Raw genomic sequence first — 24,719 nt, forward strand, 5'->3', positions numbered from 1 at the left:
TTTACTCCCAGGAGCAACAATATTTTGAATATTACAATGGATTTTATAATAAGATGCTGCACCTAGTAAAACGAGAGAAGAGATAAGAATGGTCAGTGCATTGTGTTGCATCAAGATTAGGCATGTGCAGCTGAAGCAAATTCCTCTCTCCTCAGTAAACTAATCCCTCCAGCCCACTCACTGTGCACAGAGGGTTGGGAAGCCCTGTGGAATGGGGTTGGAGATATGGTATTGGAGAAAGTGATGGATCACTGAAAATCATGCAGATGCAATTTCCAAGACAGCAAATGGAAAATCCTGCTTTCAATCCATTAATTAAGTCACATTGATTTGGTTATTCTTCTATTTAGTATTATAGCTGTGAAATTCCTTATGAGTAGGAAGCTTATGACACTTGATTCTTAGAAGAAATTGTGTTTTCAGACAGCTGAATAACTCAATGAAAAATTAAGAAGGATTGTCAGCTCTGGTGGTGAACTATACTATTTGAAGACTTTAAACTGGCAATGCTAAGAACAAAAGTGGTTTAAAAAATTGGGTGTACTAGGACAGTTGCACAATGAAATGGATGTTACTGTGGACAGAAAGAAAGAAAGAAAGAAAGAAAGAAAGAGGAGTAATCAGCTGCAGGGACAGCTGTCAAGATGATGGGTAAGCCACTGTAAGCAAAACTTGAGTAGCAGAATGAAAGGAGAAATATATGTATGGTATGCTTAGAATCCAGCATATGTTTTATAGATCGGGGGGGGGGGGGATAGTATGGAATTGCAAAGAATAACTACAAGTACAATAAACAGTTCCTTTAAAAAGTAGTGGATTTGTTGTTGAAATAAAAATAACAAGGTTTCTTAGTCATATTATCAAATAGTTTATTTTAGAACAAGAGCACAACAGGAGAAATTAGATACCTGTTTGAGCTATTAATTCAGAGTTCAGACATATCTGTATTGAGAATAGTATTGAAGTATGATATTGGGTGCTCAGAAAGGAATTCACTAAGCTCAGACCACTCCTCAAGTTTATTAGAAATTTTGGGACTGTTCCTTATTAGCTTATCTAGTCGTAGGTCCTTCATGATCCCTGCCACTTCAATCTGTTTCATCAACAATGGGAAGAAGTACTGCCTTTTTGCTAATGTTACTCTTCAATGCAATTTATGATAAAAATATAATAGTAAAAAATATAAATAGTACAATTCATTCAGATCAAAGTACCTATCAAAATCCTATGGTCTGGAGAAATCTAAAATTCAGAACTTAAAATTATATTTTTAAAATTGTTTTTTTAAAAAAAAAAATTACAAGTGCGGGGACAGTGTGGTTCATGGATATTTTTGTGTTCCCAGACTTCCCAACCCCCTCCCTTTTAACTGAAACAAATTGGTTTTAGGAGGTTATGTTAGGCCAGTTGACCCATATTTTGAACACTCTGGGCTATTTTGGGCCTGGGAGAGGCCTTTATCTATTAAGGTAGTAAATTGGAAGTTGAATGTAACAACATGATTGTAGAACAAAGAGCTCTGTCAAGCCCGGAGAGGCAAAATTGTGCCCCACAGGGAGTGTATGGGGTATTTGGAGTTAAAAGAACTTGAAACATTTTTAAAATTTAAGAGGACACAAGGGTGTGTGAGGCCCTCTTAGATATTTCAGGGAGCAATACATCTCCTCCATCCCTGGCCTTGGGGCACTAGGGTTGACAGGTGTCCCTTATAAGGGAAGTTCCTTAGTTAAGGGTCAGACAGCTTGTCCATTACAGGACTGACAGATGGCTTTCATTATAAGGATCCCCCCTATTTGACGTTTGGAAAGCATTTTCTTTTGCATAGACTGAAAAAGATGCCAAAAATTCCTGTATTTGGAGTAGTGGAGATGTGTGTATTATATATGGTGTTACCAGGTTTTCAAAACAGCAATAAGGGACAATTAAAATTCTCGACTTCAGGGTTGACATTCAGGAAGTAGTATCAAATTGTATGGCACACATATTTCTGTCTTTATGAAGGGCCTACACACACACACAAAATGCAGGATCCCCCACATGTCCTCCAACTATCCTATTAGGGCTGAAGGGCAGGGTATAAATACCTCATTTAAATAAATAAATAAATAAATATTGCTTTAAAAATGTTTCAGTGTCTCTCCTCTTCCCATTTCTCCCCTTAGACCTGTGCTAACTTGACTTGCTGAAAATTGAGTTCAGACTTTAAAATTAGTTTGCACTCAATTAATTTAGTGGACTGGAGAAGAGAGTGCAGAAAGTATTTTGTCCTTTCCTGTAGACTTCAGCAAAAGCAAACTGCAAAAGCAGCCTCTCTTCTCTAGCCCAATATCTTTTGCCATCTTGCACACTGATGTTGCCTCACCACATGTGTATCTGTTTTCATCTGTGAAATGTTGGTATGTATTTAGCATCTCATTCAGTCTGTATATAAGAAAAAGCTTTCCAAACCTTAAATAGCGAATATCCCTTATAATAAGGGACAGCTGCCAGTGTTATAAGGGACAAGCTTTCTAGCTCACAAATGAGGGACATCTCTTATAAGTGACACCGAGCAACACTTATCATGTAATTCATGAATGAATGTGGACAATTTGTTAATTTTACAGAAAAATTCATGGCTAAGTTAACTAAAATCAATACTTTCATTTGGAATTAAGAAAGAATACAAACATGTAAATAGCTGCCTCCTGTTTGTTAACCTTGCTTGTGATGAACATCAACTTTCCATTATTGCTCTTTTGAAAACCTGTCTGCATTATGGAACTTCCATATCATAAGTATATTATGTGCTGTGGATCACTTCTCTGTGTCACACAATTTCTTCACTTTTGATATAATGCTACGCGCACATTTTTAAAAACTATCTTAATAATGGAATACTTTATATAAACTTCAAGCATCCAATAATAAAGCACCCAATAGCTGAATTATTTTGAAGCCAATTTTAATAAGTAAATTAATTTGTCAAGGTGATCTTTACAGTCAGTGAAGTTTCACTTATTTCAGATTAAATTGGCCATTTCTTCATGACTGAAAAATTTAGCAACTCTTCTGTAACAAACAAAAGAGCAACCTAGGACATTGGTCCTTCAAATCATTTATTATTATTATTATTATTATTATTATTATTATTATTATTATTATTATTATTCACATAGTGGTACTACATATTAAGCATTCTTTCTTCATTTTTCTCATGCTCCGGATATATTCTTTCCTTGCATGGTTGGTTTTATGTTTGAAAAAAGATTTGTGGTTAAGCACTAACTTTTTAATGATCCAAGGCAGTAAAACAATGATATATATCTCTAGTTTAAAGGGAAACTTTTAAAATAGTTAAGTTTGGATTATATCAGCCCTATCATAGGATTTTCTTAGTCCAAGGAGGTTTGCCACTTCCTCTAAGACTGAGAAAATGTGACTTACCCATGGTCATCAAGTGGATTTCCATGACTGAACTGAATTTGAACCCAGGAGTCCATTCACATTAAGTAATTATAGTGCCACTTTAATTCCCATGGCAACATCCTATGGAATCAGGTATTTGGTGCAGTACAGACTGCCGAAAAACAGCGGCCTGCTGGCTTCCCTCCCGCAGAAAAAGAACCTGTGAAAATTGGGTTCTTTTACGCTGCAAGGGCGGCGTAACAAGTGTGCCACTGGCCCACTCGTTACGTAAGCACCACGCGGTGCCATGCAGACACCACGCGATGCTTACAGAACCATGGCGGTGCCCAGGTATACAGGGCGTCACCATTATTATGCCCTTGTCATGTGTTAGGGTTGTGGGGTGTGTGGGCGCTCCGCCCCAGGCAACCTAGGGCGTCACAGAGGGCCCATATGTAGCGGGCCCTTGATAGAGAAGCGGGATACAAATAAAAAAATATTTTTATTTATTATTATTTGACATATAGGGAGAATTTTAGCCAGGGAGCTCTAGTGCCTCATCAATTCTGTGCTTGTCAGGTGTTTGAGAAAAGAGTCCGGACTACAGTGGCTGCCTAACAGAAGAATACCTTTATTGCCAAGAACAATCCAGGGCAGTGATTTTTAACCTGTGATCCGCAGACCCCAGGGGGCACAGTAACCTCACAGAGGGGTCCACGATGGCTTGAAGGTTGCTCAGACCACCTCCCTCCTGCAGTGGAGTGGTTGCATGACAGGAGGCAAGACTAAGGCAGTAAGGCTGACTGGCCTGTGTGCCCCCCACCTCCATTATATTGCCTTGGGTCCTTGTTTGAGGTGTCTCATCTTTCCTCTGGAAAGAAGGGTAGGGAGGGAGAGAGAAGGGCAAAAGCTGCTGAATCACTTAACTACTCAGCCTACCCCTTCTCTGCAGAGGAGAAGCTATGTAACAGGAGCCTAGGAAAACCCTGGCTGGCTGAACCTGCACATTGCTGTTCAATCCACTCCAGCTGCAAAGTGGGAGGAAGAAGCAGGAGAAAAGTCTTCCTTCCCCCCTCAACATCTCTAAGGGGAGGTGGACAGTATGACTGTTAATGGATGATGTGATTGTTAATGGCTCAGTGTTCAGGTATCATCATCATGGTTTTAAATCTTGAGTTATGTCTTGTGGTTCCCCATCAACAAAAGATATTTAAAAGGGATCCCTGGTAAAGAAAAGGTTAAGAACCACTGATCTAGGGCAACATCATAGCAGACTGTCTAGGACTGAATACAATGCCATTTACAGCTGGACATGGACTATAACATTACAGTGCTGTCATCCTGGTGGTACTACTGTTTTTGTAAAAGGCTTAAATGTTGGCACTTTTTCTAGTGATGTGAATATTCATCATGGAAATTAAATCCTTCTCCATGCCATGAACACCTTGTCCCTTGTTTTGCTCAGCAGCCATTGTGTGCACACCTGTTTCAGTCCACAATATTTTTAGATGTCATTTCATTGCCATTCTAGTTGCTATGTGTTGTAAAGTAAGATGTTCTTCCAGTTCAAAATCTTTTTGTGTACTTTCTATGTGCCCCCCACATGCAAATTTAACTCTTAAGTCCTTCCTTGAAGCTGCAATATTCTGAAAGCCTTTTTACATTCTGCTGTGAATCTGTAAAAAGATTCACCTTCAAGCTTATGCCTCATGTGAATCTGAATCTTTCAGTTCTAATCAGGGGATTGTGCATGGTGATAAATGCTACTGAACAGTTTGCACAATTTAATGGGCATGCACACAAGCATCTCTGGAATAATGAGACTGTATACAAAACCATCACTTTCTCTTCCCATATAGTACTCAACAATACTGTTTTTGTTTTTTTCTGGGGGAATTTTCTGGGGGAATGCTGTTCCAGCCTTTCTATATGAGTAGGCCAGGTTTTCCACAGCACAAAGGCTTTTATTTGTTCTGCTGTCCCACACAGATCCAGATGTTTACAGTTCTATATTCTAGAAAGTTCTTGAATCATATCTTTACGTACATCATTATGTGCACAATTTTCCATGCATTCCTTCTGTGGTAATATCTAAAACTTTAGTCTTTTCCAAACCAAAACAATAACTTTGAATTAATTTGCACATCAGATGTTCAGAATATTGTTGCCACTGATAGAAGTTAAATTTTTGGACAAGACAGTTAAATTTGTGTTTTAATGTTGTTGTTTTCTGGACCATTCCAAGATATTTTGCTGCCTTCGGAAGAGCAGCAAAAGACCAAAAGAGTGCCTGAGACACCTCAGCAAATAGCACCCTCCTGCTTCAAAATTCATCATTGCTCTGGCCAGCCAAGTTATTTTGACTCATGGGACCCTTTCTGCTTCCTGGCAGTAAAATAACAACTACTATTACAACAACAATATTAAATATGAAACAATGTGGTGTCCTCTCATGTCATCCAAAATGAGCTGCCTAAAGCAGCTGCTTCACCATGCCTTAACCAGCCTCTGCTTTGAGAAATATATCTGTGGCACAAATCTAGCATGAGCACCTTTGTAGTTTTAAAAGATTTACCTGGTTAAGTGTTATCATAAATGTTATCATAAATGTTTGGGGTTTTTTTCCTATTGTTCTTCTCAAGTGTTTTCTGCCTTTTCATCTTTTATGTATTACATTTTACACAAGCATTCTGGGCAGGACATTACTGATACAGAGAGTCTTTTCATTGTACCATGTTGTTGTTGTGTGTTTTTTAAAAAAGTTAATCAAGAATGACTTATAGCCTTCTAGTATAAAATGAACAAATCATTTTTGTCTTTGTTGTCTCACTCTAACAGGGGCTCTTATGAATCTCCAGGGCTACTGGGAGCTGATTAAGCTTTTATTTCTTTTCTTAGGAAGTGCATGAAAGGTTTTAAGTTCTGACACAGGCCAAGCATTTATCCTTAAGGCATCAAACCTTTAAATAGTTACTGTGCACAGACACTGTTTTCTTCAAGGACCAGCAACTCTCTTGTTCTTTATTCTTCTTCTGGACCTTGCATTAGTAGAAGTATAATGCTCTATTCTGTCTTAGCATATGCAGAAAACTTTCAAGATACACATTATTTTTAGTTAGGGATTTATTGCCACAGAATTATAGCAAAACTCACTGTCCTTCTTCACTCTGCTCTTTAGGATATTTTCATTAAAACTTCACTCTACTAAAGGTAAGATTTGCCGATTTGTGTCCAATCATTCTTTTTCCTTTTTATTTTTTCCATTTATTTTTTTATTTATTTGATGGTAGGAAGAAAAAGAGAAGATAGAAATTACAGTCAGTGCAAAGCGATTGCTGTTGATTTTATTCAGCATGAAAGAAGAGAGAAGAATTACAAATAGAAGAATTATGGAAGAATATTAGGACATATTGAAACTGAAATATTTGGATGTGTGTTGTTTCTCTAAAAAGCTTGAACCATTATAAACCTATGCTAGACATTCCGTGGATGATAGCAAATTTGAGAAAAGTTTAGTAATCCAGCTTTATGATGCATATGTAAAATCTCAGCTACTGCTTTATTTTGTGAAACATATTGATAAGGTTTTAAATTAAAAGCAAATCAAAAGTTAGGCAGAGAATGCAAAAGATTTGTTTGACATGTTTTCACAAAATGTTTGAAGTATTAAATGTCACATTTCTCAGTATGTTCCAATCCTAGGGATTTACTTCACGAAGAATCAAATTTTGCTCAGCACAGCTTCTTCACAAGTAAATGTGTGGGGGATTATACTGATAATGTCATAACAGTTTTTTTGTACAATTGCTTGCTCTTATCAGTATTACAAAATGAGACATGAGGAATCTTTCTCCTAAGCAGTCTACTAATACAAGCCTTCATTATTTTAATAAACACAAAAAAAATCTGTAGGTTTTAGTAAATGTTCTTGAGGTTTTGTATCATCACTCAGCTATCAGTATCATCACTCAGTGATCTAAATTTCCAGTGGTCAAAGGGGATTTCAAAATGCTATGCAAAAATTCCTTTCTAACTAGAATATTGTAAAAATCTTCACATCTGGGAACTACCTTAGTAGCACTGGATTAGCCATCAAACTAGGCTTTAGGAATGGATATGTATTTTATCAATGTAGCTTTCTGGAGATATGCAGAAAAAAATTATTACTCCACTATTATTTTCTCTCTGAGTATTATTTTGATTTTTATGCCTTTTCTCCTATGCAAATTGGAACAGCCAGCATGGTTTGTGCATTGCAGTATGACTCAGGAGACCAGGGTTCAAATATGTACTCGGTGACCTTGGGCAAGTCTCTCTCTCTCAGCCTCAGAAGAGGGCAATGGCAAACCCCCTCTGAAGAAGTTTGCAAACAAATCCCATGATAGCTTTGCCTTAGGGTCTCCATAAATCAGAAACTATTTGAAGGCATACAACAGCAACTGTAATTGTGTGCTGGATTGTGTTTTACGTTAATACCCATGTATTTCATTAATACATCAATGACTTGTGCCAGTGTACTCTGATTTATTTCTTTTTTATTTTTAAAGAAATTTTATTTCTTCATTCTGGATTATCTTGTTATATTTAAAAGATATCTGGCTTTAAATAACACATGTAATAGCCCTCACCTTAAGACACTGCATGTGTTTTATAGAAGGGATATTAATACGGTTGCCCCTCCTAACTCACGGATCTGGGATCCGCGACCTTGAAAATCCACGGAGGGGTGACCTGCACTATTTTCAGTGGGGTGTGCTCCATACATATGCACGGGCTCGCACCCCATTCAAACCTTTGGGGCTTGAATATGTGCAAGACTCCATTTTCATGAGGGGGAGGGTCTGGAATGGATTCCCCGCAAAAACGCAAGGCCAACTGTATACCAAATAGACAGCATTTGTAAGAGTCCTAGTTTATCATGATGTGCAAGTCCAGCCACTGACTTGATATATACAATTGCTTCTCAGGCAACCTGATGTGCAAGAACCACCAGCATACTCACACACCAATGTGCCAGGGACCAGTACTATATTTGTGCCCATTGACATCAATAGTTTATTTTCTAGAAACTCACTGTTGCTCACTCCTGGGAACTGGTAGCTAATAGATTTGAAGATCAGCACTGATACAGTGACCAGCACTTTTGAGTAGCACTGTACAACCTCTTACAGAAATTGTAGTAAAGCAAGTGAATTAAATAAATTGGAGAGTCACAGCATGGTGTAGTGGTTTGAGTGTTGGAGTATGACTCTAGAGAACAGGGTTTAAATCTTCACTCAGCCATAAAAACTCACTGGGTGACCTTGGTCAAGTCTCAGTCTCTCAGCCTCAGAGGATGGTAATGGCAAACCTTCTCTGAAGAAACTTGCCAGGAAGACTCTGTGATAGGTTCACATTAGAGTCACCATAAGTTGGAAACCACTTGATGGCACACAACACACACACACGCAGTTTAATAGTAAAATGTTTAGAAATGGTGGTACTGCTAAAGTGTTATGAGATTTTTAAAAAAAAGAATTCTTCCAGTTACGTATGTGATAGCCAGGATATCAAATCTGCCTTATTCTTTCTTGCTTGGGAATGGCACTTAACTTAAAGAGTAATTATATTCATCATCATTTATTTACAGTCATAGACCAACATATTGTAATTATATTAGCTCAAATGGAGTGTGTGCAAACCAGGGTGATCAATAGCAGAGTACATGGGGGCATCTCCCACTTGGTTCACTTACAGTTTCCCAGTTCAGACGTTTTTGTCAGATGTTGTTGTTGTTGGGGAGGTTTAAACATGGATAGATGTTTTGTTTTGTTTTACTGGTTTAGGGTGATTTTCAACCAAAAATATTTGGGTGTTGCAAGGGCTTAGAGGCTGCAAGAGGTCTGACCCTGGAGAATTGCAATTGTGCAGTCTTCAGGCCTCCATTTGCCCACTCTGATTTAGAGTATTCTACTAACTAGGTTTTTTTAGTAGACATGTCTGTAGTTATAAATGAAGATACTAAACATTTCTGCTTAAATCTAGTCTCAACCATAAACGATAGCTGTAACTAACTTGCCTCTCAATAGGAAGTGGGCTGTAAAAGTTGCATAATAAGTAAAAGAAAGGATAAATGCGTTAGTAAGCACACAGGGAAGATAGCATTACAACCCACTTATTATGCTTACATTCCTCTGGTGTTAGAAGAGAGGGAGTACTGACAGAATCTTTGAAATATGGGAAATCATTCACAGAGCATAATCCCTTAAATGACTCATAAGATTTATCAGGACTCAGGGGGAAATACTGTGAAGATAATAAAAATCTTAGTTTTTAGCAGCTTTTTTAGGTCTGAGCATTTACATGTGTTCTATTATGGAACTTGTAGCACATGTTTGTGGCACCCAGGAAATATGCTATCATTCTGAGGAGCAGCTAGTTTTTAACAGGAGCCGTATTCTGCGCCGAGCAGAATACATTGCCTTTCCTCTCAGTGCCATAGAAATGACATTGCCTTTCTTCCCAACACCATAGAAGTCAAGACACAGACAAGGGCCTTTTGTTAACCTCTTCTTTCCAAGCAAGAACAGTAACTAAAGATTCTGTCAGGGCTCTCCTGCTGAGAAATTTACATTTCTCATGATGTATACTGCAGTGAAAAAGCAGATAAAATGGCAATTGTTAATCAATTAAAACATCTTCTGAGATCCTCTAGAAAATGGAATGATCTAAAAGACTTAATCATTCAAGGATTGTGTGTGGACTCTTGCATTGTCAGAGAAATTGACAAAAACTCAATTGACACAAAAACAACTCAATTGAAAAGACCTTGTGGCCTTTTATTCTTTTCATATGTTAGGACTCATTGCCCTTGGCAGGCCAGATCTTGGAGGAATGTGTTCTGAATTTACAGTTTCGATTGCGAGTTATTGTTGTCAGCTTTTCTCTGCATTATTGTTGTTTTTCTTGTCTGTATTAAACATTTACTTGCTTATCTTCAACAACTGTAAGCTTAAATTTCTTTACAATACTGTGCATGTATTTAAAAATCTTCTGAGATGGCTGAGGAGGAAGTCCTTTTTCTGATAGAATGCACAACTACCTTATTCTGAATAGGGCTATATTCCTTTATATGGGATGAGCTTTTAATTTAGAACTGCTTCTGGAGTCCTCCAGGACCGTATGTTGTCATCAGCTCCTTTGCCAACTGTATATGCAGCACAGGGACTATATAGTCTGCAGTAATTTGTAACATAAAGATGAAAGCTGTTTTGTCCTCTAATGGAAGGAAAGCTCTCCTGAATAGACTTCTATAATCTATCTAAATGATACTAATTTTGAAGGGTGGCTCCCTCTGGCAAAATAAAGCAGCTTCAAACCGACTTAAAGCCTATTTTTTATATGACAAGCCAGGAGGAAACTGAAACAAAGCCACACTCCAGGGCTAAAACGCAGAGCAAAAACAAGTCCAGATACTCCACTTTAACACATCACATACCGGCATCTAAATAGCATGGAAGGAGTGTAGGAAAGCCAAGGGAGTGTATGGAAGCGGTCTAGAACATATACCCTGAGACTTATGAGACACAACTGCCAGCACCATTGCTTGGAAAAAAATCTGAAAGCCACAGCACCTCTGGTCCCAAGCATTTTGGATAAGGGGAATTCAGCCTGTATAGTTAAGTGGCAGCAAGCAGTGTACCATATTGAACTGGACTGAGGGTAGAAGCATTTTCACTCATGTCTCTAGTGAATGTTTTTGAGCAATTTGGTCACCAGAATGATTACACTTCCCTGAACAATAAAACAGAATCATAGAGCAATAGAATTGGAAGAGCCCACAAGGTCCATCCAGCCCAAACCCCTACCATGCAGAAATACACAATCAAAGCACTCCTGACAGGGGGAGAACCCCATTTTGAGTTATTCTATTATTCATTTACTTTTACTTGGCTATCTTATGATATTTTCCCTCACTTATTAAGTTGTTTAAGAGCCAAAATGAATTAGGAATAAACCAGCAATAGAGATGTCATCTAGGTGTGTGTGTGTGTTTTCATTTCTATCTTTGCTTGTTTAATTATTTAAGGCTCTCCTACTTCCATGTGTCTTAAGTTTGCAATAGCAACTGTATCTTATACATGTTATAAATAATATATACAGTCATGCGTGAGTTGCTGGCAAAAACCTGTCCATAGCCACATTCTTGATAAAAATGTTTTCTAAACCAAAGTACCCACTCAGGTGCTATTTCTATTATTTTTTCCAAAAGTGTAGCAACACTCCTTTATAGGGTGCACATAAATGATTAAAGCTTAGTCATGTAGGTCAGAAGTATTGTTGAGTATATACTGAAGATAATATTGCCTTTCACAGACACCTCCAGAAGTTCTTGATACAAAGGAATCAACATCCCTGTTTTACAGAAGTGCAGTATGACCCATTTTCTCATGTGGCAACTTCATAAAAACCCTTCTCATACTCCACTTTTTAATCAGAAAGTTCAAAATTTTGTACTAATCCAGTCCATTGCTCAGTTGAATGTTTTTACTACTATTTCTAGTTTAGTTCAACAGGAGTGCTTAATATTCACTGCCATTCACAGTTTGATTTCAAGATAGCAGAGAGAATAGGAGAGAGGGAGAGAGAGAGGGAGAGAGAGAGAGAGGATAGATAGGCATATTCTGTGCATATTGATGAAGTCCAAAAGACTGGATATTCTAGAATATTACATAAAGCAAGTACTAGGCCACAGCATTCAGCTGACTAATCAGTTTAATTAAAAACTTTAGAAGATTTTGGCCAATAGACAAGGTGGCCTCTAACTAAGCTAGCACAGTTTTTAAAGACTAAATTATTTTAAAGATGAAAATGTACAAAAGCTGCCCAGTGGCAACGAGTGACATCTTATGGACACTTCTTTATTCATGGAGGAATGAATTAACTTCAGTTTGTCTCTAGCCAAATGATAAGTCTAGAGAAAAGCAGGTACATATTGCAGAAGGCACATTCTTCTGGAAATGTGCCTTCTGCAATATGTACATGCTTTTCTCTAGACTTATCATTTGGCAAGAGACAAACTGGTGTTAATTTCATGGATTTATTATGTATTTATCAATGTGTTTAAACTCATACAATTAATCAAGTAACATTTCTTTCCCTGTTTGACTATTCTGTGAGTATCTCTGATCACAGACAGGGTTTTGTATTTATCACCAAGTGAGAAGCTAGCAATCTGGAGATATCTTATAAGTGCTGGGGAAACAGCCATTGATGGAACTGTACCTTCTCTGATCCTTACTTAGGATCTATAATAATAATAATAATAATAATAATAATAATAATAATAATAATAATAATAATAATAATAATAATATTTATTTGTATACCGCCCTCTGGCAAACCAATCCGGGCGGTTAACAACAGTAAAATATAAGATATGACAATTAAAAACACTTTATCCCTCCCCCCCTTAAGACAGTATTAAATAGTATAACATATTAAAAATACAATATCAAGGATAAAAACAGCAATTAAAACTAAAAACCCTGATATCCCTCTGTTGATCCTCAACCATCTCTAAGATGGGGCCACGGGAGGAATGAGGGAATCAGGGAACCTGGGAACCTGGGCCGGGATGGTTAATCTGGAAAGGCCTGCCGGAAGAGATCCGTCTTGACCGCTTTTTTAAAGCTGTCTAATGATGTTATCTGACGGATCTCATCTGGCAGGTCGTTCCAGAGTTTGGGGGCGACAGCAGAGAACGCCCTCTGGGAGGTTGCCGCAAGCCTAGATTTTAGAGGCTGCAGTAAGTTCCTCCCAGAGGACCGGAGAGCGCGGGGAGGATTGTACGGGAGGAGGCGGTCTCTAAGATAGTTTGGACCCAAGCCATTTAGGGCTTTAAAGGTGATAACACCTTGTACTGGGCCCGGAAGCTGATAGGCAGCCAGTGGAGGGCCAGTAAAGTACACTTTGTTGTGGTATGCATTCAAGTTGCTTTCAACTTAGGGGACCCTAAGACAACCCTATCATGCGAGGTGGGGGTGGCGGGAATGGGGCTGAGTGTGTGTGACTCACCCAAGGTCACTGAGTGGGTTTTCATGGCAGAGCATGCAATTGAATTGCCTTCTCACTCATGACATTGTGACTCTTCCGGTGTTGTCATGTGGGGGGACGGACTGTATTAAATGTTAATCTTTGCTTAGTGAAAAAAATCCAGTAATGACATGCTTTACGGCTTCTGTCACGTATGATTTCTGGTGTGAAAGCTTAATAGTGCTTTTCTGATGATTTTGGGAGGTCCGTGGATGTGGACAGAGCCTCTCTTTCCAGCTTGACAGGGTGGCAGCTCAGAGGCCGCTGCTGTCTCCTCCCTTTCTGGGTTCCCCTTCTTTCTTCCCATGGGGCTGTAGTAGCCCTCAGCTTCACTGGAGAGCTAATGTGCCCTCTGTGTATGCAATAAGGTTTTGGTGCTAACGGGCACTATAATCCCAGAATGAGTCCAAAGGCATGTAAGGTCAGACAGCAGTCTTGATTGCATTCCATTTTTACAGAAAACACAATTGCAGCTAGCAGAAGAGGTGCCTCTAAGCCCCCTAGCACTTGATGAAATTTTCTGCAGAGTAGCAAAAAAGAAAAGAAAAGGTAGGTAAAGAGACAACAAAGGGAGAGGGCAGGAAAAATTATGTCTGCATCATTTTCTTTATATTGGAAAGTATACATTCATAAAACTTTAAAGCCAAACTTTACAATGTGTTTCTATTGCTCAGTCTCTCTTCCAACAATTAAAAACAAAATAGTGCTAAAAAGAAATATATATATATATATATATCCAACAGCCTAAAAATGGAAAGAGGCTCAGCAGGTGAACAAATTCTACTAAAACATGGAATACTTTCACCACATAAAAATAATCTTCCCAGTAAGATTATTCCCATTTAATGAAACAGGAAGGCTTTAAGTAGAAAAAGAAGGATCCAAGTAGATCTGATGCGATAAGGTAGAGAATGAGGGGATGGGGATATTTTTAAGTTTCTATATGGCAACTCTACCAGAGTGTTCACATATTGATGTCCCTATTTTATTTTATTTTTTGTTACATAATATATAATGAATTTTCAAGTTGGGGTTGTTTTCACATTCTCTTTACAAGAATTCTTTGTAATTCATTCTAGGTAAATATTGCAAAATTAGCACATTGAGGTAAAACAACAGTTTTAAAGGATTTTTTTTTATCATGTGGAAGTGGGTAAAAAAATTTCCCATCTGAAATAAAGGTAATACAATCACAATCTGAAGTTCTAATCCTTCAAAAAATCAACATGTGAATCATTCTTAGTTTAAGGAAAGAACTGAGGAACGAAGCTTGACAGTTGGGCAGTGATGTAGAAAAAAGCCAGATATTTTTGCTATGGATGACTTATCTTCTCATGCAATCACTTTGAAACCATTTGAGCTCCTACTTAACTATCCCTCACTCTTGTCCAAATAAATACATTATGACTGGAGGAAAAGAAAATGTGAGTTAAACAGGATTTCATCCTCTCTGGGTGACACAGGGCTCAGACTTTCCTTCAGTTGCTACCTCAACTTACAGGAGGCTTTACTTTCTCAAATACCAAAACTACTTAAGCTGTTAATAAAGACAGACTCCAAGAAAATTAGGAGTCTTGCATCAGCTCAGTCTCTCCATTATAATCTAAAGGGCATAAGGTTGATATTCCCTTTTTGCTGCACAGAACTAGGAAGCTGGCAGCACAGCAGGTTGTATTCACTGTACATTGTGCCATCACCACGGAAGCTATTTATTGTAGTACAGTGTCCATGTATATATTTGTCACACTTAAGAAGTAATGCTGAGATCATAGGTACTGGATGAGAGACAATTAAAAATAAGAGTAATATTAGTGATATGATGATGACTAAACAGAAACAGGTGCAAGATTTAGAGTAATTTATATAAACTGTGGCCAAATTTATGCCAGGGAATACTGGATGGAAAGTCTAGCAAAAATTTCTATAAAATCTTGCATGTGGCATTACATTCCAGTTAGACTATTTAAAATGTTCTCTACAGAAGAGTGTTGGAGATACATAACCTAGGGATACTTTTCATAATTATGGCCTACATAAGGCCTGCCTCAAGCTTCACAAGAGAAGGGCTTCTCATGAGAATTCTGGGGTCCCATGAAATATTTCATAGGGTCCTGTAAATTTCCCGAGATGCCCTCTTTTGAGGAGTCTTATATAGGCATGGGTTTTAGATATTTATTTTATATTTATATATAGGTCTGTCTCAAATGTCCCAGCCAGTCTTAAGAAGGTGATTCAACCAAAGATGAGGATAAATCTCTCTTTGCTTCTGTAACCCAGCACTCCAATTTGTGAGGTGCCCTTCAGGCACACTCCCCTGTTTCCCACACAGGCATTTTCTCTCTTTTGGTGCCAAATAATTTTTTTAAAAAAATACAGCAGTGTTTCCCACATTTTTATGTTCCAGAAAAATCTTCAACAGTGAAGCAGTAATATACTCTTAAACAGCAGGAGTTATTGCAAACCTGGCAGACCCACACAGTTATCTGGAAAACCAGGCAACCTACTGCCAACACAATGATATGCCATACGTTTACAGCAGCTCATATTTTGCTGGTTAAATGTTGGCGAAACCCATCAATACCACCAATATGAAAATGGAAGCAAGGGATATGGGCCTGTATATTTATGAACAAAATATTAAGCTGTAAGGCAGCAGGGGCTATTTCAGGTGTTGCGGGGGGGGGGGAGATATTTTTATTTCTTAGTTATTGGAGCTATTGGAGTACACATCAATTGGAAGAATATATGACTTCATATTTATTATCTCTGAAATGAATTTGTTGTTACAGAAATACTGTTAAATGAAAGTGTCCGTGAAATGTAAAGCACATTACTTCTGAAATCAGAGATATTTGATGATGTGTTTGGTAACACTAAACAGTAGTTTGTAGTTCAGTCATTGGGCAGTTAGGTAGCAGGCTATGAGGGCCTAAGCTAAGTCATCAAAGTAGTGAGTATTTGGATGGGAGACTGCCAATGAATACCAGATGTTGTAGGCTATGTTTCAGAGGCAGGGACTGGCTAAACATACCTGTGAGTATTGCTTGTCTAAGAAAAACCTATGAAATTAATGGGCTCTATATAAGTTGGCCAGTGACTTGAAGGCATTCACTCAGATATACGCACGCACACACACACAGAGAGATGAGGCAATGAGAAAATACAGCTGCTGAAGATCTCATTCTAGATAATAATGGCTTAAATAGAACATTCTGCACAAGGCAGCATCGTGTGCTGAATAGGTATTGCAGTGGGACTTTTATGGATGGCTCAGGAGGCTTGACAATGTGTTGAAGATATAGCCCTGCCTCCTAAGGGCTGGCTGACAACCTCCACCTTACCAGAGCTTTCTATCGGTGCAGGTATACAGTAAATGTTTATCACTAGGGTTATGCAAGAAAATCTTGCATGCCATCTTTGAATTATACTATTTCTTTTCCGTATTTGTCCAGCCTAATTATTGTGCTTCACACTTGATCATACTGAGCCATTTCTATCAAAATAAGAACAGTGTTCACTTAACTCTCCCTTTAGATGAGGATTAAATACGTCTATTAAGCACAGTGTGATTTTGTGGTTGCCCTTCTGTTTTAGGCACTCTTCACTATATGTTACTTAATTGAATGGGAAACACAGACATTCTGCTGTCATTACTCAGCCAATGATTAGGTGTCACCAAACTAGCTCATTGTGCTGCATGATTTATTTGACACAAGAGGATCTGGTGGTAGCTGTTTATTACACTAATGAGAACAGTGTGTATAACTGACTTAAATATTATCTTACTTTTCTTCAGAGGCATGGTAATGTACATGGTTCAGCAACAGAAATAACAAATCCCTGTTATATTTCATTCTTAAAGGAAACATCATGCCCCTTGAATCTCAGGAATATCCTGTGCAGACAAGATGATTTTCCAGAGAGTTCTTCTTTTGCAGTCTTCTTGTAGGACTTAAACTAACATCAGAATACTTGTACATGCTGTAAACACAGAGTAAATGGCAATTGAATGGTGTTGGTGTTACATTGGGTGGAGTGTGGCAACTGGTGTTGGATTTTCACTGGGTGGTGTCTTCAGCCCAGACATCATCTTTCCTACATATTTTATTGAATAATTCTGGCTTGGACAAGAGCTTTCATGGTGGCTTGATTAAGAACTGTTTGACTGTGTTCAAAGATAGACCAATGTTAGTCTGTAGAATCAGTATGCTCAAAAGTCTTGTAGCACTTTTGAGACTAACTGAAAGAAAGAAATTGGCAGCATGGGTTTTCGTAGACTTCAGTCTACTTCCTCCCATCACTGGTCCCCAAACTGTGCTCTTTAAGGGATTTTGGACTTCAGCTCCCACAATCCCAGATTATTGGCCAACATGGCCAAGGCTTCTGGTAGCTGAAGTCCAAAATCTCTTAAAGGACAAAGTTTGGGGACCGCTGTCCCAAATGCATCTGAGGAAGTAGACTGAAGTCTACGAAAACTCATGCTGCCAATTTCTTCCTTTCAGTTAGTCTTGAAGATGCTACAAGATCTCTCCACATACTGAATTTGACAGTGTGAGCATGTTCACAGCAGTTGTTGAAAAAGTTGGTGGGATAGCCAGAGATTTGAATGAATACATTAATGATAAAGAAAAGAACATGCTGGATGAGTTGTAATTGTATATGGCAAAAAGAGTTTTTGTATAGTTACTTTTGGATATATTTTGTCCATGTGTTGTTCCTGCTATAAACATAAGAGGATCACTAATCTCATTTGAGCAGTACAATTTCCACTTGCATTGCCATGACAAAATGGAAGTACGTACTGACAGGGCTATTTCCCATTGTGGGTGTACAAAGATGCATCATTGAGCAGTACAATGTATAAATGTGTTTTACATATTCACCTTTCTGTATAGTGGAAAGAATGCAACGTCAAAGTACACTGAAATGAATTTTATTGAAAGATATAGGATGAATTTGTCTAATATTTCTTTAGACAGGGGAGGAATGTTGTGGTCCTTTAAGTGTTGCTGTATTGCAATTCCCATCAGTTCTAGCCAGTATAACCAGTGATAAGAAATGATGGGTGTTCCCCACCTCTAGGATCAGGTCACTACCTTGAATGAGGAGGAGTCACTGACGTCCTGTCTGACTTTTAGTTTGAATAAATGGCAAGTGCTGTTTCTGTCATTTAGATAGGCTTTGCAGATATCCTCAGTCACGCAGCTATTACTTTGTGTAGCTGTGATTTTTCCTGTAAACTTGCACTGATGAGTTAAGTGTTGCTTGTCACATTAGATGTTATAAGCATGACACAATCTGTTTTGTATTGGTTATTTATTTGCTAGTGTAATAAAGAGAAAAGTCTGCTTCTTAAATCATAACCCCTTTTTCTCTAAAATAGTGATTTGTGCTGTCACTTGGGGCTAGATGAAGTAAGGAAAGAGTCCAGGGTGTGAGGATCATATTAGACAAGGATCATGGTTGATGTTTTTCCCTCTGGGAAGGGAGTGTTTGAATTCCTTAACAATGACTACTATACAGCAAGCCAGTTTATTTTCCATATTGTCTTTAGCCCTCAGCTGGTTTTTCTACCAAAAACAGTTAGCATGCACAAATGGTCAAAGAACAGCATGGCTTTGATAGCTTAAGGAAGGAGAGCTATACAGTACCTCATTTGGGGGTACACTTTATCATGTCTACTGGACAGTTCCTCTTTCCAATTGTTATCTGTGGTTGCAATTTGTTAGAATCACGCTTTTTTGCCATTTTCATGTGGCTACACTCATCATCTCCTTAATTTTACACAAACACAGCCCCCCACAAAAAGATGCAGAAATCAGAATTTGTCCTGTTAGAGGAATTTGTTATCCTAGTCCTAGTACAGTATGTCAACAGTGGAAATGCTGTTGATATTAACTGGCTTTACACATCTACAGGAACCGAAGCCTGTTGTTTTGTTCCTGCACCTCTAGTAACCAGACTAGATGGAATTCTCTTCACTTAACTTTGATCATTTAGATGTCTCATGTGTTATCTTGATGCTGCTTTATCCTTCTTAAAACAATAAGCATGACAAAAACCACAGAAGCGCTTGCATTCCTTGGAAAAAAATGAGTTGAACTAGCAGAGCCAGTCGTTTTTTAGCAAGAAATATGTTACTTCATAGAATAGGATAATAATAAAAGTAACAAACAAAATTTATCTTCTATTTCAAAACATGTTAATTTGTTTTAAATTCTTCCCATATCGTTTGACTTTTGGCAAAGGAATTTAGTGTACCATAAATTTGCAAACCACATAACTACTTGAAACTTATTTTACATTTGCTTCTATAGCCAATGGTCAAGTACACTGCCGAGCTTGTTATTTTGTTTTTTCTCTGTGATTCCTTTACTTACCCTTAATTTAAGCCTCCTGTAGGAAAATCCTAATGGCCACCATTATTTGAAAACCAGGCAGGTTGATTGTCACAAAGTGATAGCATAACCTATAAAGCAACATAGCCTTAACTTTTCCAGTATGCAGCTCAGTGTGGACTTCATGTTCTAGGTGTCTAAGTACTGTATCCCTGCTTCCTGCCACTTAAATTTGACCCTTTATGGTCTATGCCACTACCAGAGGCAGAATGCAGGGTGGGCAAATGAAACAACTTTGTTTCCTCACTGCTTTCATGCTTACAGAGGGCAGGTGAATAGGCTGTAACTGCAAGTAGAACCACCATCAGAAACAGGAGGATCTAGGCATTGTCAGTGGATTCCCTGCAAAAGTATGGGACTTAGCAAAGAGCTAATCCAGTGTCATCCTTGATCCAGCTTCTTCTTATGAAGATCTTTGCAATGAATGTAGTATTACTGTGTGAGTATATCTTATCTGAAATGCTTGGGACCAGAAATGCTTTGGATTTTGACTTTTTTCAAATTTTGGGATACATGTATTTTCATTGTACATAATGAGATATTTTGGAGATTTGGACCCAGGTCTAAAAACCACATTAGATATGTTTCAAATTCATATAGCCTGAAGGTAATTTTAGGCGGGATACACACCGCCATATAGTACGTATTGTATACGTACTAGGGTTAGGAAGGGGCGGTGCTTCCGCACCCCCCTAACCCTAGTATGTATACAATACGTACAAGATGGTGCCGGCCCTTCTACAATGCCGGCGCCATCTTTACGTACTGGACGCATAGCATCCAGACGTGTCGCGGCGCTAATGACGTAGCGAATGCGCCCTTGGCTCTTCGCTACGTCATCCGTGCGCCGCAGAAAGAAGCTCCAAAATGGAGCTTCTTTTTTGCTCCACGCGGGAGCCTCGCGGTTTGGATGCTGCGGCTCCCTCGCGGAGCAAATGGCGCCGGCGGGGGAACGCCGCAAAGCGGCGGTTTGTATCCCGCCTTAGACAGTATTTTAATAATTTTCTGCATGAAATAAAGTTTCTGTACCCTGAACCACTAGAAAGCAAAGGTATCACTATCTCAGCCACCGATGAAAAAAGTTTTGGTTTTTGGAGTATTTCGGATTTTGGAATTCCAGATAAGGGAGACTCAACTACAGTACACAAAAAGGGTATAACTCCATTGTTGGAACAGGTTCACTAGCTACTGCTTCATTTCCAGGCAGAATTCAAAGTATTAGTCATGACATATAAGGCCATATACTGCTTAGTTCCAGACTATCTGAAACACTGTGTCTGTTCCTATGCACCTACCTGAATCATAAGGCTCTTGGTGGACATCAGCTCATGGCAACCCTATGGATGAGACATCTCCAAGACTCCCTGTCCTCTACTGCTTTATTTCAGTCTTGTAGATCATTCATGCTCATGACTTCCCTTATTGAGTATATCCATCTGATGTGCAGTCTTCCTCTCTTTCTATTACCCTCTACCTTTCCTAGCTTTGTTTTTCCTTCATGAGTCATTCCTTCTCACAATGTGGCCAGACAGCTCTGGTGTCACAAGAAACTACAAATCTCAGGATTCCATTACATTCAGCTATGGCAGTTAAAGTGGTATCAACTTGGATTATTTCTGCAGTGCAGATGCAGCCATTGTCTAGCCATTCTTTTGGATACAGCCAAACTCAAAAGCAATGTTTGTGATGCTTGATCAACAGTGTTGCTGTTTCTAGTTTGGTTATCATGACAACAACAACAGCAGTCCTCTTCTAGGATAGTCTTACCTAATTTAGATTTTAAAAGCTGACCAGCATGATCAAATGTTTATTGTTTGTTCAAAACTTATTTTCCTTTAGAAAATCCCTTCCGCGATGCCAAAGAATTAGCAGAATGCTCTCCAATGAGTCCTTGCGCCCTCCTGTGTACAGCCGTTCTAATTCCCAAGCTTCTGTTGATAGCACTTCCATGGAAGATTTCTGGTGTGAAGTGGAGAATATCAAAGAAAGCACGGAATACAGGCAGGATGAACAAACTGTGTTAGAAATCAAGCCTCCTGATGGTGAGCATACCTGTTTCAGAATCAGATGCATCCTTGCATATGCTTTATTTTCCATACGTATTTCTGTTTCTTTTTGGAGTTCTAACCTGATTTTTTTTTTCATCTTTGCTCAGCAGTGTTCACCTGCAAAAGAGGACTGGACTCCTTTTGTACCTTTAATAATTGTGCAGAAGAAGGGATTTCAGCAGTTATGGCTTTTGCATGTTTAAAGGTATAGGAGCTCTGTCCTCTTTTGTGTCTGGCTACTTTAATTAGCTCTGTATAGCACCTAAGGTTTATACAGGTGGGCTGCTTAGTATTCCTTGTTTCAGTTTTTCATTGAAAATATTAGACTTGAAATGAATTAAGAAAACAATAATTTACAACTTAGAAATTTTGGAAACTTGTCCTTATATGCAAACCTGGCAGGTTTCTGCTGGAAAATGCAAAGAAAAAAAAGATAGCCTGTGGTTTGGTTTTTTTTTTTTTTTTAGTAGTAGTAGTTATTTCTTAACCCATAGCCACAATCCATTTAAGAGCTTTTAGATACCGTTTATTTCAAGTGGCATAAATTTCCTGCCAATATGTATATTTTTAATTGCTATACTAAAATCAGTAATATTGGCTTCCTGATTCTAAATATATTTAGTCAGAAATATGTTCCAGAATTCAGTAGGATTTATTTCTTTGTAAATATGCTTACCAATATAGCATATAAAATTTTGATTACTATCAGATGATTTTACCCTAAATTCCTAAGTCTGTCAAACAATTTATTTCCATGGAAATATGAGGTGTGGGCACTGGAGAGATCTGGATGTTAACTACCAGCATGGAGGCACAAGAATTTATTATTAGGCGTGGTGATCTTTCAGATGTATATTGTTTCATTACCCTCAGCGGCCAAATGAATGAATTGGATTGCTCCTCTAGAATACACCTTTACTGCCACCCCAAAAATTAGAAGGAAAAATCCTTGGAGCAAAAAAGTCAGATGAAGGCTAAGTGCGCAGAGTAGATGTGGAATAATAACCATACAATGTGAGGTGGGTAGAAAATTGTGGGACTCAAATTAGAAAGCAATTCCTGGAAAACAGCATGGCTAGCTGACTGGAAACCCTGACTGGGCTGTAGGTCCCACATGTCAATTTCCTAAAACAACTTAGAGGTTAGAATTCTGAGGAACAAAATTTGTTGAATGATTTTACAATGCCACTTCCCTTTTTAGTTGCTTGTCAACCCACTCCTACTCTTCCACAGAAGGTGAACTAGAAGCTGAATGGCTGCAAGATGTAGGTTTGTCAACATTAATATCAGGATCTGAAGAGGATGATGGAGAGGCATTATTGTCCACCCTTACCCGAACCCAAGCCGCTGCAGTGCAGAAGAGATATAATACTTACACTCAAACAATGAGAAAGAAAAATAAGCACACAGTCAGAGATGTGCGAGATATTTTTGGCATCAATGACACTTCTGTAAGTAGTGTAATTAGTAATTAATTTGAGAATGTTGATATTGTCTTTTATTATTGTGATAACTCATTTGTTTCTTATACCACGGAATATTTAATACTATTAGAGTATTGTCCTGGGCACTTCTGAGGGATGGCTGTTAGCATGAGGTCAAAGTCAACACTTTTTCCCAGCATCAGCTGGTAAGATAGCTGACACCACTCCTGAACTGGAATAGCTTGACTGTAGTATGTAGGTATTGTTAACCTCAAGACTGGACTATGGTGACTCACTGTGGCCTAAATCCTGTTATTAGTTCTGACTACAGTAGATCCATTGAACCAATGGTATTTACCTGTATTGACTTACCACTGAATGGGTCTATGTTAGCAAGAATTAACCAACAGGATGCCAGTCCAATCCAGGGCTTTTTTAAAGGTTGGCTTGGAAGCTGCAGCTAATGCAGTATGTTGTTTTGAGGTTGTTTGGCTGGAGCAGCTTCCCAACAACATTCAATGTTTTTAGTGAAAGAAATGTATGGTTGCCAATATGCTATTGGGCCAAGTTCAAGGTAAGAACTCTTTCACAGTAGTCACCAAGAGCAGAACCTTTAGTGTTCCCTTTGAAAATTCCTCCCTACTAATGTTAAGTCCATGTCTACAGTTTAGAATTTTAGGTGCCTGTTTCAGACACATTTATTCAGTACTGCTCTTCCTGCAGTTTGACCCAACTATGCATATCAATTTTATTATGTGATTGATTTAACTTTATTTTGTCTTTATATGAATGTGATTTTCATGTCAGGTACTACTGTGGAATTTTTGTGTTCTGCAGTATATACATTTGTACAAACAATTAAAGTTGTAGGCATCATTTAAAGAGGCTTTTTGGCACCCTGCTATCTGTTCATATGTTGCAAACATGTACCAAATTGTGCCAAAGAACACCAAATTCTTGAACTTGCCTGCATTTAGCAAATTAATTATATGCATTTCTGTTTCATGTTGAAAATGCAGATTCCTCTGCTTTTTGTCAGGATAGATCAGGTTACTGAACTCTTTTTTTAATCACTGAGAATCTACGTTGCCTGATAGCTTCATAGATTTCACTAGATATTGCCGTTGAATTCAAATCTTTCTCTGCAACCCCGAGGGCTACAAATTTTGTGTGACAATTATATTTTCAAGGATTTGCCTACATAACCTGGGCTAAATCCAGCAGTTTGCTGGTTGAAAAAAAATGTTATTTGCTCCCTTCTGAAGTTCTCTCTACTGCCCAAAAAGCCAGCTCTGGGAGGATTCCTGGGCCTCTAGAGCCAGTTTGAGAGGTACCTCCCTTTTAATTCTTGCCTCTCCAATTTCTGCTGGATTTTTCCATTTCCTCAA

General features: G+C 38.4%; 1 protein-coding gene across 6 annotated transcripts in view; it reads left to right on the forward strand.

The window, feature by feature from the left end:
* The window catches only part of LOC121917302 (rho GTPase-activating protein 28-like), a 98,409-nt gene that overhangs the window by 39,915 nt on the left and 33,775 nt on the right, over positions 1-24,719 (forward strand). For 4 of the 6 annotated variants that reach the window (XM_042443148.1, XM_042443147.1, XM_042443145.1 and 1 more), the window contains exons 2-3: positions 21,699-21,901; positions 23,141-23,358. In XM_042443148.1, the coding sequence (XP_042299082.1) occupies positions 21,699-21,901; positions 23,141-23,358 (421 nt within the window). Of the gene's footprint in view, positions 1-21,698; positions 21,902-22,014; positions 22,113-23,140; positions 23,359-24,719 lie in introns of those variants that run through there. The other 2 variants (XM_042443150.1, XM_042443151.1) reach the window with 2 other exon arrangements.

This window comes from Sceloporus undulatus, unplaced genomic scaffold (genome assembly GCF_019175285.1).
Source record: "Sceloporus undulatus isolate JIND9_A2432 ecotype Alabama unplaced genomic scaffold, SceUnd_v1.1 scaffold_14, whole genome shotgun sequence".
NCBI lineage: Eukaryota > Metazoa > Chordata > Lepidosauria > Squamata > Phrynosomatidae > Sceloporus > Sceloporus undulatus.